The 16,139-nt window shown below is 50.9% G+C and overlaps 7 protein-coding genes across 7 annotated transcripts; 2 read left to right on the top strand and 5 right to left on the bottom strand.

Moving 5' to 3' along the window:
* Positions 1-657: 657 nt before the first annotated feature.
* On the top strand, positions 658-6,165 carry CC1G_04465 (helicase SWR1; the record flags this gene model as incomplete). The annotated part of the gene is made up of 12 exons (XM_001829980.2): positions 658-665; positions 730-979; positions 1,040-1,096; positions 1,157-1,192; positions 1,255-1,875; positions 1,938-2,552; positions 2,608-3,569; positions 3,629-3,701; positions 3,757-4,168; positions 4,225-5,479; positions 5,507-5,608; positions 5,682-6,165. 12 exons carry the CDS (start codon positions 658-660, stop codon positions 6,163-6,165), a joined length of 4,875 nt encoding a protein of 1,624 aa, XP_001830032.2.
* Positions 6,166-6,560: 395 nt separating this feature from the next.
* CC1G_04464 (hypothetical protein) lies at positions 6,561-8,428 on the bottom strand (the record flags this gene model as incomplete). Its single annotated transcript, XM_001829979.2, has 4 exons — positions 6,561-7,237; positions 7,296-7,425; positions 7,485-7,552; positions 8,296-8,428. 4 exons carry the CDS (start codon positions 8,426-8,428, stop codon positions 6,561-6,563), a joined length of 1,008 nt encoding a protein of 335 aa, XP_001830031.2.
* Positions 8,429-8,668: 240 nt separating this feature from the next.
* On the top strand, positions 8,669-10,746 carry CC1G_04463 (ATP-dependent DNA helicase; the record flags this gene model as incomplete). Its single annotated transcript, XM_001829978.2, has 2 exons — positions 8,669-9,216; positions 9,267-10,746. 2 exons carry the CDS (start codon positions 8,669-8,671, stop codon positions 10,744-10,746), a joined length of 2,028 nt encoding a protein of 675 aa, XP_001830030.2.
* A 41-nt stretch (positions 10,747-10,787) lies between these two features.
* On the bottom strand, positions 10,788-11,369 carry CC1G_04462 (hypothetical protein; the record flags this gene model as incomplete). The annotated part of the gene is made up of 1 exon (XM_001829977.1): positions 10,788-11,369. One exon carries the CDS (start codon positions 11,367-11,369, stop codon positions 10,788-10,790), a length of 582 nt encoding a protein of 193 aa, XP_001830029.1.
* Positions 11,370-11,969: 600 nt separating this feature from the next.
* On the bottom strand, positions 11,970-12,542 carry CC1G_14124 (hypothetical protein; the record flags this gene model as incomplete). Its single annotated transcript, XM_002911545.1, has 2 exons — positions 11,970-12,289; positions 12,425-12,542. The coding sequence occupies 2 exons, from the start codon at positions 12,540-12,542 to the stop codon at positions 11,970-11,972; spliced, it is 438 nt and encodes a 145-aa protein (XP_002911591.1).
* A 1,340-nt stretch (positions 12,543-13,882) lies between these two features.
* Positions 13,883-14,459, bottom strand: CC1G_14123 (hypothetical protein; the record flags this gene model as incomplete). The annotated part of the gene is made up of 3 exons (XM_002911544.1): positions 13,883-13,943; positions 14,094-14,224; positions 14,283-14,459. 3 exons carry the CDS (start codon positions 14,457-14,459, stop codon positions 13,883-13,885), a joined length of 369 nt encoding a protein of 122 aa, XP_002911590.1.
* Positions 14,460-14,788: 329 nt separating this feature from the next.
* On the bottom strand, positions 14,789-16,076 carry CC1G_04460 (hypothetical protein; the record flags this gene model as incomplete). The annotated part of the gene is made up of 2 exons (XM_001829975.1): positions 14,789-15,397; positions 15,444-16,076. 2 exons carry the CDS (start codon positions 16,074-16,076, stop codon positions 14,789-14,791), a joined length of 1,242 nt encoding a protein of 413 aa, XP_001830027.1.
* Between the last annotated feature and the right edge of the window lie 63 nt (positions 16,077-16,139).

The following is a 16,139-nucleotide window of genomic DNA, read 5'->3' as shown; positions in this document are numbered from 1 at the left end:
AAGTTGTTATACTCACATTTTCCATTTTTCGAGCGTTGCTTTCTGCTGTACAAGACCCACACTGTACACTACCCCAGCCTCATGCCCTCAAGTGACAACAAACGAACACTTAGCCCTTAACGTATCTAACGAGCATCTACCCCGGAACCTATCCCCCGAATCCTTGACCACTTGTTTCTTCGATGCCTGTCTGTATTCTAATGTACCCCCAAGCAAGCTGTAGATGATGATGCACTTCGTTCTCACTCGTCGTTTCTTGCAGTGTCTTCGTAATTCTGCTGCTACTGTTCTGTATGTACAACGCTTGTACGTTGTATAGATGGTTTAAATTATTCTATTCGGATTCAACGTTCAACCAACGATTTGGACTCATATACTGTTCAGAATTGAGTTGGCAATGGATTTCCTGACCGGCGAAGGGGTGTGGCCAGGGGCGCGCCGAATCCCGAAGCCTAAATGATATTTGTCGCGCCAAACAAATGGGATCAACCACGAACTTGAGCCATGTCTTCGCCAATACGATATCTGCCATCGACGACTACAACGACAACGAAGAAAACGCCCGGGAAACGCAGCCCTTGAAGTCTACTGGATTATTCAGAGCACAGCGAGTTCAAGAACGCGACGGTCAATACGCTTCGCGACCCTAGTGGGCCTATGCACCCGTAAGTACCAAATGTCAGTTCTGTTGAAGAGTTTGGTTGTCTTATCTACCTCGTCTTTTGTTAGAGTTGGACGCGATGAATGTCTGGAGGTTGAACCTGGAAGCTCGAACAACATGGGCGGTGGGCAGGACGTAGGACGGAGCCTTGTACCCGGAGATCCTATTGCCAACGAAACTTTGACGACCTCGGTCGCGAATGAGAAGGATCTGGCGGAATTCTCGGTCACGAACGAGATGCTCGAAGCTGAGAAGGCGTTGATATTGTCAAAGAAGGAAACGGAGCGCGACCAGGTGTTCAATCGACACGATGACTTGGTATGTGTTTTCAGGCTCTGTCGTTTTTGGCTTCCTGGTCACCTAATTTATTTCATAAAGGTTCGCGAAAAGTTCCATATGGATAACTACAGGAACATGTTGACCTACCACCCTTCGGTACGCAAATGTGTTGTGACCTTCGGCCTTGGACGCGGTTAACGAGGGTTCTGTGTGTAGGCCGCGAAGGAGGATGATAGTCGCGTCTTCCAAGAGGTGTGTATCTTTGATACTGAGCTTATTTAGACTCTACGCAGCTGACAGATGCATTAATTCAGTACAAAGCCTCTTTTGACCTTGTCGGGATGATCCAACCTACAGCAGGTCCTTCTCGCCAAACTCGCCGGACCATCAACGAACGCAAGAAGCTAGTCAATGCTTTTGCTCCAATGCCTTCGTCTTCGTCTTCAGCAGCACCTCCCAGGCCCACTAAACGCAAACTAGTCCCTGATGTGCACGTTCAGAATCGCGAGATTTTCGATATCCTAAACGATGCTTTGGGGAAGGGCAAAGGGAAGGAGGTTGCACCAGAACCGTCACAGCCGACTCCGAAGAGGATGAAGACCGCACCTCCCTCCGAGCTAGTAGCGCAAAAGTCTCCGTCACTGTCACGAAGCTCCTCTCCTCTCACAGACCTCGACGAGGAACTTACGATCATCATACCGCGTAGGAAGCCTCCGGCCGGACCCAAACCTGTAGATAAAGACAAGGGTCCTCGACTGAACGGAAAGGAGAAGAAGGCGAAGATGAAGAAAGCTGCTATCGTCATCGACGAAAACTATGATGGGGTAGAGGCGCCCTTGCTGGAATCGAGAGCAAAAACCACGAAGGGGGACAAGCCCAACCAAGTACCGATCAGTCCGAAACCGCGCCCTCAACCTATCTCTCCTGTTTTAGGGGTACGTTACTTCTACTGTTTGGCCATTGCATTCTACGTTTTAACGGCATTCCTACTCCACAGGACCCTCCCGGCTGTTCATTGGTTCCTGACACCACCGAAGGTCCATCCAAATCCCTTCCAAACAAAACAATAAAACGCATCAAGCTGGTTGTGCGAAAACCATCACGAACATACACCAACCCTGCCCAAATCCCTCTCCCTCCGAAACACGGGGGCTCTCTATCTGCACTCCTCGCGACCTACAGAACCAACGGCCTCAAGGAGATTGTAGATGAGAAAGCGTACCAGCGCAAAATCAAGAAGGAAGCCGAGATTCGAAATCGAGAGCTTTTATTTCGTCGACAGCAGAGGTTTATCCCGGGCAAGGATGTGTACTTCGGCACGCGACTCGACGAAGACGACTCTAATCCTGCGTACGAGCCTCCAAAGAGGACAACTACAGACCATTGGGATGACGTCGTCGAGGCTGCAGTTCTCAATGGCAAGGCGAGGCTGGGGAAGCGGATACCTGTCGGAAGGCAGGTAGCAGGCCAGGTTGCTGCGCGGATTCGAGCGTACTGGGATGCCCAAGAGGCGAAGAAGGAAAGGGCGAGGTTACAGGAAGAGAAGCGACTCAGAACCCTGGCCAAGTCCACTATCAAGCTGGTCGTGGCGGAATGGAAGAAGGCCGTATTCGTGAGTACTACATCACACATTGCTTGAATAGCCATCATCCTAACATCTCCTGCAGCACATACGAGAGAAACGCAGGCTGGAAGAGGAAGAAGAAGAACGTAGGCTTGGCCAGGAGCACCTCAATGCCATCCTCGAGCAGTCCGGGCATATTCTCTCAACGCAGCAGCGACACTTGATACAAGGTGTAACCATGCTCCAAGGTGGGCAAGGCTCTGACGATGAGGACGGAGAAGGGGCTTTGGGAGAAGAGCTAAGCGATACCGACGACTATGTGTCTGACGGGTCCTTACCCGCCAGTCAGATAGCGGACACAGATTCAGAAGGGTCGGGGGATCGACTGGGGACCAACCTGCTCCTCATGGACTCAGACAATCCTCAGAGGCTACGAGACGGTATCCAAGATGGTCTAGAGGACGAAACGCTCATTGACAATATCCTCGTTCCTGATCCGGACAAATCGCCTGTTCGACAATCTTCGCTAGCGCCCCTTGAGGACATCCTTTTGTCTGGCTCCATGAGCTCTGACCCTATTACTCTGTCCCCCTCGCCCAACAAACCGATATTCAACCACGAAAGTGCACCTATTTTCGGGGACGAATATGTGGCGTCCGCCCTGGAACGAGAAGACTTTGGGATCTATTCCCCGGAACCACTCAGTCGGCCTGATACGCCTGTCAATGGCGAAGGCCCGGCTTCATCACGGCCGACTAGTCCTACATCGACAGCCATGGATGTTGACGCTGAGCCAGGCATGACCTTGGAAGAACAGGAAGAGGAGGGCATCGATGAGGAAGGCATTGTGCCAGAGAATCCAGAGGATTCCGACTACAGTCGGATACCCGCCTATCTCCGTCCCTATGCTGTCGCGCCGGTGGATTGGGACCCATCTCGGACCATCCAGCCGCCTTCACTGCTCAGAGGAGTTCTACGACCGTACCAGCAATCGGGGTTGGAATGGCTTGCGAGTTTACACACAAACCATATGAATGGGATTTTGGCGGATGAAATGGGATTAGGGTACGTCACTCCATGTGGTGAAAAAGGTTGTTTTAGGCTCACGTCGGTTCTTGTAATAGGAAGACGATCCAGACAATCGCCCTGTTGGCACACCTTGCCTGTGATCGAGGAATCTGGGGCCCTCATTTAATCGTAGGTCCTTCCCCCATTAGGATGCGGGTGCATCATGCTTACCTTGAAGGACTAGGTTGTTCCCACCAGTGTTCTCCTCAACTGGGAGATGGAGTTCAAGAAATTCCTGCCTGGGTTCAAGGTTGTCAGTTACCACGGGTCTCCCAAACGACGGAAGGAGCTCCGACAGGGCTGGCGAGACAAATACAGCTTCAATGTCTGCATCACCTCGTACACCCTAGCAAGCAGAGATCAACTGGTGTTCAAGCGCAAGAATTGGTACTACCTCATCTTGGACGAGGCGCATATGATCAAGAATTTCCGTTCGCAACGCTGGAACGTTCTCTTGATGTTTCGGTCTTTTCGACGGTTGCTGTTGACTGGTACACCGCTGCAGAACAATTTGACAGAGCTTTGGTCGCTTCTTCAGTTTCTCATGTCGGGGTCAGACTTTGCCAATCTCAAGGAATTCGGCGATTGGTTCTCCAGTAAGTGCCTTGGTTAATCATGCTAATGTTTCTGCGTCTATAACTTTAAATCGCAGACCCTCTCGAGAAGGCAATCGAACACGGCGATGTTGACGAAGAGACCATGCAACGGGTCTCCAAGCTGCACACGGTCCTTCGACCATACCTCCTTCGACGTTTGAAGCGGGACGTCGAGAAGGAACTCCCAAGCAAGTTTGAGCACTTGGTCTTGTGTCCTCTCTCCAAACGCCAGCGATTTCTCTACGACGAGTTCATGTCACGAGCGCAAACGCAGAAGGACCTCCAATCCGGTGTTTATTTGAAGATCGCCAACATTCTTATGCAGCTCCGCAAAGTCTGCAATCATCCAGACCTATTCGAAGTTCGGTCGATTGTCACCTCATTCGCCATGTCACGTTCTGCGATCGCCGATTATGAAATCAAGGAACTGCTCGTGCGCAGACGGTGGTGTGAAGACATGGAAGAGAATGTCAACCTCGATGTTCTTGGCCTTCAATTTATCCACCGCCAGAACGTGTCTCAGTATGCGGCCGGGAGAAGGCAGGAGTTGGATGCTACCTCCCGTTTGCCTTTTTATGGCGAAGGAATCGGCAAAGCCCCGCCTAAAGATACCAGGACCATCGCCGGCTTTCGCAACTACGCTCGATATCTCGAACGAGCCAAGGCAATTGCCCACTGGTCACACATCAGCTACCTCAATCGGCTACGGTGTAGCGAGCACCCTATTGTGAGCACGGAGTGCATCTCTCAAGTTCACTTCGCCAAACCGCTTCTACCTCTATCTCTCACCGACCGCCGCCATGCTTACTTGGATACAGTTTACTCCGTCCACGCTGCTGTCCTGTCCCATACCGATCGAGAACAGCAGATGGCAGGGCTCATCGACCGATTCGCTTTCGTTACCCCCTCCGTCGTAGCTCTGGATATGCCAAGGATAGCCCTCGCAGGGCATTGCGATCGCATCCTCCAATCACCACCTGAATTTGACAACATCCTCCATCGAGCGGCCGTCAAACTTCAGATAGCATTCCCCGAGCCTTCTCTCTTGCAATACGACTGTGGAAAGCTTCAGCGGCTTGCCGAGTTGTTACAAGAGAAGAAGGCAGGTGGCCATCGAGTCCTCATCTTCACTCAGATGACCCGCGTCCTCGACATTCTCGAAGTTTTCCTCAACCACCATGGATATTTGTACCTCCGTTTGGATGGCGCGACAAAGATCGAGGATAGACAGTACATTACGGAAAGGTTCAACGCGGACTCGCGGATCTTTTGCTTCATCTCTTCATCTCGATCTGGAGGGATAGGCATCAAGTAAGTTTCTTCCCCCGTCCCTTGAAGAACACCCCAAACTGACGCAAAGTACAGCCTGACTGGTGCAGACACGGTTATCTTCTATGATAGCGATTTCAACCCCCAAATGGATCGCCAGTGTGAAGATCGGTAAGTACAAGAGTTTGACGACGTGGATATCAAGAATAAGGCTAACTCTCCACCTCGTTAACAGCGCTCATAGGATTGGCCAAATTCGTGATGTTCACATCTACCGCTTTGTATCCCAATACACTGTCGAAGAAGCAATGCTCCGTAAAGCCAACCAGAAACGATCTTTGGACGATCTGGTCATTCAAAAGGGCGAGTTTGATTGGCGAACGCTGTTCAACAAGGAAGAAACTGCTCTCACCAAGGCTCTCGGCGAATATGACGATGCTGAAGACGCGCATGCCGCCGAGCTTGCTACTCGCGAAGCCTTCGAATTGGAAGGTGCGGATGCGGCGGATTTCGAGGATGGGTCTGGGCCCCGTGGAGGTAATCCCGGCGCCGCGAAGCCGGCTGGAGGAGACGAGAACAATCGTGCGGCCTCCCCTCCCCAGTTTGAGGGTATTGTCGATGCTGCTGGAGCGGGAGAAGAGGATGAAGAGGAAGGCGGAACAACTGTGGATTACATGGTCGCTTTCGTTGAATACGATTACGACTTTTTCAGCGATTGGCGAATCTGAGGGTGCCTCTCGCTGTTACCCAGTCATTCAGTTTTGTACATTCTTTAGGATTCTCGTACTACCCTATTCTCATGCTTCGTCTTGCATTAATTATCTACACTACCGTCAAATATTATAGCTCATTACCGTCGTACATATGTGAATAATTGTCAACCTCAAACAGCTCTAGAGTAACGTGAAATTGTAGTTGTGCGAACAGAAACAATGCGAAATGGAATGAATACATGCCACGAAAAGAAAAAAAATGGTTGAAAGAAAACACGAAAGCGAAATGGATGGATGCGATGCAATTACAGAATTGGAATGAAAATGCGAGGGAATAGGCTGTATGTTGTTCGTTGGTTCATGGAGACATTGTAACGGTTGCGCCAGCTTGGACAACCGTCCGCGAATAATTATTGGGAAAGAGCTTGTGCAATGTTGGCTAGCGTCGTTTCGAAGGGGGCCCATAGCGTGTCGAACTCTGCAAGCGAACGCGGCGGGGGTTCGGATTTGGGAGGCGCCGCAGCCCCTTCAAGAACACCGAGCTTGATTGCTTCCAGAACAATATCTTTCTGCGGAGGAGCTTCATGTCGTTGTACATGAGTTGGGATGAAGTCAGGGAGTACGGCGGTGGGAGGTAGAGATGCGGATCCGGGAAATTGACCGAGCGGTGACATCAATGAAGACGACCGCGAATGAGGTTTTACATCGGGGGAGAACCGTTCATCCGTATGAGATATCACAGGTGAGGATATTGACGGGCCGGGGGAAGCTGTTTCTGCAGGGGTGGGTAGTCGTTGTTGGTGTAGCGAGGGCTCGATCTTGAGGGGCTGTGAGGGACGTTGATAGGTATGAGGAGATGGTGGTCGTGTGCCTTGGTACGCGTCGTCGTCGTCGTCTACAGCCATTTCCGATTCCGGAGATGTCGCTTTGCGACGAATGTCGCGTAAAAACGCGTGCACGACGTCCTTTTCGACGCGAAGTAAATTGGCCCATATCGCTATGGTGGATTCTGGCGGCATGCCTGGAATCGGCTCTGCCATTATGCGTAGTTGCGCCATCTGCGATTTGTTCAGGTGGGTCGATGGCGCTTTAAGGATCGTCAGCTGAAGTGTTCGCGCTTGAATGGACGAGAACGCGAGGCCTACCTGGTAGCGCATCGCTTGTGCTGTGGGCGACAGCCCCCTGGCTCTGTGCTTGTTCCCGTTTGCGTAATGCCCTCCTGTTATTGAACCAGCCTTTCAGAGTGTGAAACTGGTAATGTGCGTTCCCAACAGCCTAAAGGGAACTGTACGTCAATTTTGCAAAAATCGCCCGGGAACGATGGGTTCACTGACGCGAATGCGTTCGAGCAAATCATCGCATTCAACGCGTGTAGGATACAGCCCGTTGACATGCTCGAATTCTGGACATTGACAAAACCGTTAGCCACTATGTATTGTCAGTGAGATATATGCTGAACTCAGCACTTGCCTCGGAGAATGGCCACGCCGTCCTCGTTGATTCTTGCCCCTCTTTTGGTTGCTTTCTTTGGCTGCTCTGTTGTCGCGGCCGCATTACTGCCGCTGGCGTGGGTGTTACTGGCGCTCACGGATGCACGCATTGCATGCTCGACCTCGTTAGGTTTCGGTTGTGGCCATGTTGTCCAGGTTGACATATCGTATTTTTAGATTGTGCCAGAGAAAGCTGAGAGCAGGCTCAGCTTTCCGTGCTGTTTTTTTTCTGATGTTGTAGGTGTCTGGGGGTGAATCAATGACTTTGCTCCCACTGATCTCCTTTTTATGCCTCTTGGAATGCCACAGAGACCCTACCACGTTATTTTCCGGTTGGAAAAACGCTATGGTTGGACCATGTAGATTCAGGGTATTTGACCGGAGGGAAGAAAGGATTGGATTGGGCTGAGACTTTAGGCACCAAGGTTTAAATAAGCGGGGACGGGACAACATGAGCAAGAATGTGAATGTTTTCATTGTTCCTGTTGTGACGTGCTTGTCTCAGATCCGATCGGGCGTTGCCGGATTTTATCTTAAGCAAATCCTAAGCGCTATTTCTCATTTTTTTCTCCTCATTCTTTGACCGTGTCATGCCCTTGATCCAATCCAAATAGGGCTGACAGATTTTGTCGCTGCTCGAGCGCCAAAAGCCAACCAGCAGCACGGGCGTCAGTTTTCGTGACCTCGAAATGACGCTCCTGCAAAATGATGGACGCCGTCTGCGCTTGGGCCAGTGGGCCCATGTGGACGCCTCCGGATGAGGTATTATTAGCGGCTTGGTAAGCCATTAGTCTCGGCCAGCCAGACGTTTACTTGGCGACGAACCCGATTTGGGTTTGCCACCGTAAACGTCTGGGAACCCGCCAACAGGAAAGTGGGGGTTCGACACTCCGACGGTTCGGAGATTTTTTCTCGCTTAGATAATGCCAATATCGAGGCTCGCGTCGCGTCGTCGCTTGCTCCCTCCCCCCATCGACGCCTTCTCTGTCCCTCTATCGTTTAAATTTTGCCTCGAAATCTTGTATATTATGTCTTCCAGTAATCCGACACCTCTTAACTTCTCCATATCATCGAGACGCGCCGTTTATGATAAGGAAAATGTGCCAGCAACACCATCAACACCTACCCCGGCCACCCATGTACCAAACTCTCTCAATTATGAGAAACTACGTCTTGATCCCTCAGCTAGGAAGAAGCTACATCGAAATGGATTTGTGGCAACACCCAAAACGCCCTCGTACACGCCCTACTCGGTGGGTAGAAGACCGAAGAAGAAACTGAGTCTCTCGCCTCCAACTGTCCCTCCCCCCAAAGTGCTACCTCAAAATCCGCTTCAAAACCATGAATGGAACGTCCTCGCACATTCGAAGAAGCTATTAGAACGTGGGCAAACGCTCAAAGCGTTCCAAATCGAGGCAGCAAACACGGTTTTGCGTCGCAATCAGGATTTGGCTGTCATAGCACCAACTGGAGCTGGCAAGTCCTTGCTGTGGATGTTGCCTTTGCTTGCTCAGGGAAAGGGCACATCCATCGTTGTAGTGCCATACACAAGTCTCGGATTCCAAGGAGAACGAAGGTAATTCCCAATTCTAATCGTTACCGTGCACTAGCTAACAAGAATTACAGAAGTAGGTCAAGCTGCATAGCTGCGACATTCTTATGCTCCGAAACCGCAAGCTACGAGACTCTCAATCGTCTCAATGCTAATCGTGGCTCTCAGATAATCTATATCTGCCCCGAAATGCTCGAAACACCGAAACTTGCACAGTTGCTTTCCAGCGAGCAATTTCGAGCCCAACTCTCCGGGATCTACATTGACGAAGCCCATACCATTCACGAAAGCGTTTCGTGGAGGCCCGCCAACGCCAACTTACACATGCTACGACGCGTTATAGGGCTAGACGTCCCCTTAATCGTCATCTCCGCCACTTTACCATCAAAATACCGAAAATCACTCGAAGTCTACGCAGGCCTACGTTCCCAATACCACCTCATCCACCTTGGGAACTTCAGGCCCGAGCTATCAGTTATACGACAACATATGAAGCATCCCAAAACCTCCTTCCTCGATCTCGCCTTCCTTATTCCTCTGAACGCAACCGATAACGATGTTCCGCCAACAATTGTCTATTCCGATGACCTCAACCTTCTGACAGCCATGTTTTGGTGGTTCCACTTCCGGTTGAGCTCAGCAGGGCTTTCTCCCAGCCTTGTTGATATCCTCCATGCTGGCCTTTCCAATGCACATCAGAAAATATGCCTTGAAGACTTCATCGACGGCCGTACAAGAATTCTTCTTGGGTCAGATAAAATAGGCGCCGGAATGGATTTCCCACATGTACGAGTTGTCATACAGTATGGCTGTCAAGGTTTGACATTGGTCCGATGGGAACAGCGACGTGGTCGGGGTGCTCGTCGATCTGGGATGACAGCTGTGGGGATTTTACTTGTAGAGAAGTCGATGGCGGGAGAAGAAGAGAAGTCTCCAACTATCCGGAATCCTCGAACCGAAGATCCCGGTTTAGTCGAGCTCGCACAGACTAGCAGGTGCTTGGAGCAAGTTACCAATATCTGGCTCGAAAATCCCTCGTCGACTTACACGTCCCGCTGCGAACGCTGCTCCAACTGTAATCCAGCCCTCAAACTCCCAACACCTTACACTTTCGTCCACGAAATGCCGCAATCAAAATCCGCGACCCAGATCGCTATGAACAGCGACACAGTTGCTGAGATTCACAATCTCTTACTTAAATGGCAAGGGGAGCTTTGGAGGAGGGAATGGAAGGATGAATGGCCGTCTTACGGGCCCGAGTGCCTTGTAACTGACAGTGGCTTGCTGTCGATCGCAAAGAATGCCCTCAAGATTTCGACGGCTGATGATTTATACAATGTGACACCAATCATCCATCTCGACGACCTCGCCCCTTCCCTTCTTCAAACCTTGGAGAACATCACTCGGACTGTATGCGGAACGACAGCGCGCGAACAGCAGAAGCAAATTGAGGAGGCACTTTCCAGGAATTCCGAGCAGGTGGCTACACCATCATCTACGCCGTCGATTGAATGGGCTCCTCTTCAAATGCCATGTCATTTTGATACCAATTAGGGTAGTAGTACACTGTCGTTATTCATACGTGCACTACTACACTAGTACAGCAATCCTAACTCGTTCAACTCTGGTATATTGACATCATCCTCTGCAATTAACTTTGCAAAATCATCTTCAGTAAGGGAAAGAATAAAGTCGATTTCATCCTTATCAATTGCAGTTTGGAGTTCTGGATCAGCATCTAGGAGTGTAGGATTAGTTTCCTCTCCATGGCGGGATCGAAGGCGAAGTTTGTGTCGAGCAAGATGGCGGCTATGACCTCCGTCTGGTCCGGATAAGCGAAGGGCTCCAAAGCGATAGAGATCAACGACCGGGAGGGTCGAAGGCTTGTCGTTCTCGTAGTCGAAAACCCGATGCCTTGCAAAGTGGGCAACTGTTAATTTGACATCATGGTGTTGTGATACGTTGGCATGGTGTTGATTGAGCAGCTCGACACCAAGGTCAATGAAGGTTTGCCGTGTAAGGTGCTGTACATGGCCCATAGCTGGTGTGATCTTCTCAAGGACTTCCGGCGAGGCGTTAGATCCATGGGCATGTTCCTTGACGTGATCGTTGTGATGCTCTACTCGTATGTCGGTCTCCTTGAAGTCGTCCTCTTTTCCCGATGGATTGACAAGCATTCCATTAAAAGCAACATCGGCATAGTCGGTAGGCCACTAGTGGGATGTGGGCCGCTAAACAGCAAGTATCCTCGGCCTGTTGGGTGGACGGGATTTCGTGCCGCGCACTTCGCGCGCGCCTCTCAACCCGCCCATAACCCCAACAGGCCGAGGCTATTTGCCGTTGTTTGCCTTCGGAGGTTGTGAATTTTGTATTGCACCGCCACCCTGTGTCTTCCCTCGAATCACCCTGCCTTCTCCTTAATCGGCGCCACTCGAGCGCTCATTCGCGTTTGTTTACTCATCACTTCGTGCTCGTCGCTGTCATTATCCACTTTGTTGCTCCTTCCTCCGTAATCTATCTACGGTTCCCTGCATCCTTTACTGTTACATCCAACGTCCCCTCATGTCCTCTACTTCTCCCACCAGTTCCGCCATATCATTTTTCATTTTATCCACCCGATCGCGCACCTCCGCCACCGATTGTCTCCACTCCACATCATCGTTTCCTTCTCCTGTTATCACTCTCTCCATCTTCTCCACGCACGACAGCAAGAGTAGAATGACTTCTACGAATCCTTGTGTCTGCTTCCAATATTTGCTGGTCACTATCGCCTTTGGTCAATCGCCGTTCCTGCTCCAAAAATCCCCTAACCACTCGCCTTTATCCAAGTCTGCGGTTCGTTCTTTAACTTGGTCCTCGTTCCATGCCAACCTATGCTCTTGGTGCTCTTCGCGAACCTCCTCCACTTGTGCCTTTCGTCCGTCCGGCATTGCCTCGCCTCCGCCTGCTTCGCCCTCATTGAGTCCGCAATTCCACCGCGTAGTGTTGGCGCACGTCAACGTTGGTAGGCTCACTATGCCTTCAACTGTTATCAGTGGTGATAGCATCGTCGCATCGATCCAGACATCATTCACCGGTGACGGGAATGCGTCGAGCGCTGGAAATGTGTCAGGTGCGGGCGGGGACATATTCTTACCCATTCTCCTTCATCTGTCTCCCTTTAACATCAATTTCATACAGTCGCCATGCGCCCTCTTTCATGTGTTGCTCTTTCAATGTCATGCTTACTTACCCCTTTTGAAATCTACATCACGATTCTCCTTCCTCTCACGCGCTCGGATGAAATAGTCCTTTTCCCTGTTACAAAACCCCTCGTCGGTCCTGTGTACGTATCCTGATTCCTCATCCATTCCCCACTCACTCCTTTCTTATCACACCGTCCCAAATCATGACCAAGCGTAAACGCCCCTCCAAGCGCCTCTCCTCATTCCGCTCATCCCCCTCTGCGATCCCTGATCACTATGATATATACACTTACACAGCCTCCCCTCTCGTTCTTGCGGCCAGGAAGTTTGCAAAGTCCTATATCGACGTGACCCATCTCATCCAGATCGTTCCGCCTATATCGTATTGATCATCCTTTCACAGCAACATCGCGTCAGTGCTTGGGATTTCATTATGTATCCCGCCGACTCCCAGTCGCCCTCTTTGTCGACGCTTCCCATGAAAAGTGGCGCTGACCTCTCTGGTGGCATTGGGTCCCTTGCACTTTCTGTCTTTGATCCCGACGTTCCTGCCTGGGCTTTCATGATTCTCCGCCCATACGTTGTCCATCTCCCTTTCAATACTTTCAACGGGGCTAACGATGCTCTTGTTGTTTACTATTCCGATATAGACGACAACAATCGACACAAGGCGGGTATCCCTTTCGCTCGGAATGAAATGCACGCTGATAGATCAAAAGAGGGTCGTGAATCCCACTTTCGCTGCAATGATGGACGCCGCTGACGCGGACATGGTACTACTCCGTGGTACGGCTCGTTACAATGTACATGCGTCATTGATTATTACTTTATCCGTTCTTTATACTACCCTTCTACCCAATGTCCTACACACGCCTGTTCCCTCGATGAGTAAGAGACTCTCGCACGCTCCCACTAGCCACTCGAGGAGAATAACCTAATGCCTACCCGCATGTGAGAGGCGAAGGTTCCGTTTTTGCGCAATTGCGCGTTCCCGGCGCCCCGCTGTTCGCCCCTTGGCATGATAAGGTTTAGAAAGATGATAACTATCTCCGGTCCCCTGAATCGATTGTGTGTTCCCTCCCAAGTATTGGTAGACCGCCTCTTGTCCCCCTTCAAGTTCTCGCCGATGTGATCTTCGGCCGACGCGAAGTGCGTTGAGGACCTTTCTTGTTTCCCTGGCGGTACGTGTTCTCCTGTTCGCTCATTAAATATGGGCTTCCATCTGTGTCCACCGTATTCGAGCATTTTGTCACAAACGATGTCAATTTAGTGTTGGAAAGTCAAATATGTTTACATCCGAGTCGGATCCGATCCTCTTGTTCCTTTTCCCCTGTCCTTGCTTTCACTGGCATGGGCTGGACCGACGCCCTTTCACCACATGCAGGTTCTCATCGAATGCACCTATCGTTTACATCATTTCCTTTCACATCCCTTTCCGAATGAACATCCTTAAACCGCTCGCCGCACTACTTCCATTTGAAACCCTCAGCATGGGCCTATCTATTCTAAATCTCTCCCCCTTCTTTATCCGACTCGGATGCAATGTCTTCCCTATCCGTCTCTTCGCTTTCACACCCCAAACGCAGTAATTCGAATGAATATTCTGTGAGCGTCCGAGCGTAGCACAAAAGGAGTGCCCTTCGAAACCATCAATCAGACGCATGCTGGTAAACCAAGATAATGAAGACTGACCAAGTGGTGGCGGCGCACACATACCGGATGTCTTCGTACGTTGCATTCACAAAGATGCCCCTTTGGTTGCACAAAACGATAACACAAGGCCCCTTTATGTCCATCCCCTTCGCGTTTTCATTTCCCAAAATTCGGGAGAACGATGGATTAAGCTCCTAGATTATTTCTGTCATAAGCTTTCCTCACAACCGTCATTCTTGAGCTAACACTTACCCTGTAGTTTTCTGGATGCCGCAGTATAAACCCGTGCGTAGCTTCTCCTTGGTATCCGTCCAGCATGGTGAAAGGCATGGGAACACGCCTTCCTGGTCGGTCGGGTGATGTGGGGCCCAGGTAGAAGTCCAGTTTCAGATCCCTCACCGCGACGCGATCCTCCTTCACATGTGCCATCGGAATAATAGCCGGAATTTCTGAGTCTTGCGGAAACAATATACCGTTTACAAACGGGAGATCGTAACTCTGAAGGAGCCGATTAGTTCGTGGGAGAAAGCGATTGATCTTGCAAGGTGCAAACCTCGATGAAGGCAGTACTCTTGGCGATACTGCTTGCTGCTCTGGGAGACAGCTTAAGACGCATTGTGGTACGAGTGTTTCTGTCCAGTCGATCATGGGGGACTATTTGTACTCCTGGTATCCTTCTCGTAATAACATGCATTTCACCTCCCGCTTAACCCTTTCCTTTCTCCGTAAATACGACTGTAAACACACCATCTTAACAACTATTCGACATCGGTACTTGGTGCTGACTCGAACCACATGTCCACTTCCACGAAGCAAACAGCTCGCTTGCCGTGGTTTTCGCAGTGTGGATTGACGCAAGTCTTGGCCAACGTGGCTTTGAACTGAGAACGGTCCAGCAATGAACCTACGTTCAACAGGGCCATGGTGTGCGCTTTGGGCCACTCGCGTTTTCTCTCAGCCCATGTCTTCGAAGCCCATTCCAAGTCCGTGTTCCAACCGTCATATGCGTTCCCCCAGCCGACATCTATCTCCATTGCCCCCTCCGCCAAAGCTTCCCTTTCGATGTTCTGGTTCCAGAAAAAGACCCCCGTGCCGTCGCCTTCTCGACCTTTTCGCGGAAAGATGGGGCACAGTTTACCACACCGCCATGGCCATTCGGAGTTATCCCGACACATCTGCGGTACGATGACATTGTTGTCCCCGCGGGAAATGCCCGATCTGCCGATTAAGCCAAGGTGAGCGTGCTGAACCTTGGGGAACAAGTGGTAGAATCGTCTGCTTGTGAGCAGGACCATATCCCTCGTCGTGTCTGCCGTGAAGGCCACTTGGAGCACCTGAGACTTGCTCTCGATGACCCGTAGATATACCTACCTCGATCAGTTTTTATTCTCCTTTACGACAAATGAAGCATACCTTCGATATCCTCCTCCACTCTCTCCTCCTCCTACTCAACAGTGTGTCTTCGTCATTCCACCCCTCCCAGTTCTCAAATAAATGGTCAATTGGGTCATCAGGCGCGTCATTCATGTTCTGTAACGTCGGAAAGGTGCCCTGTGTTTCGCCAGGCCTCCGTTGAAGTGTCACTTCCCAAATTCCCCGTACGACGTGACGTGCACCCATGCCGACGGGCTGGGGAATCCAACGCCATTCCGATTTCCCCAATAACCCTATGAATGTCTCTCTCCTCCCAGAAGGGACCACCACGGTTAGTCGGGGGATCCTGTCGTACGCTTTCGCCCATTTGGTCCTGCGGTACGTGATGGACAAAACGCAGTTCCCAATCAAAGCTCCGTCCGCCTCATCTAAGGCCGCAACAAAATCCTGGAAAGACAAACCAAGTGCCGTGAGGTTGGGTTCCAGCGCCTCTCGAATCCTGTTCTCCACCTCCTTTTGCACTGCATGGCGCCACGTTCGGCACACGCTGGCAAAAAGGGCCACATCTATCCAGTCGACCTTCTCCGCCACCCTACAAATGATGTCAAAGGCATTGGACCAGCTAGTAATGGCCTGAGACGCCGTGACCTGAGGTACGAGTTCGTTCAACATCTGAAGCGGTGATGAGTGGTGCATCCCTGAAGAACATCAACTGTCAACGCACCTCACGCTGTA

The sequence above is a fragment of the Coprinopsis cinerea genome (assembly GCF_000182895.1).
Source record: "Coprinopsis cinerea okayama7#130 chromosome 3 map unlocalized cont3.3, whole genome shotgun sequence".
Lineage (NCBI taxonomy): Eukaryota > Fungi > Basidiomycota > Agaricomycetes > Agaricales > Psathyrellaceae > Coprinopsis > Coprinopsis cinerea.
The sequence above is the reverse complement of the archived record's forward strand: the minus strand, read 5'-3'. Positions and strand labels throughout refer to the sequence as shown.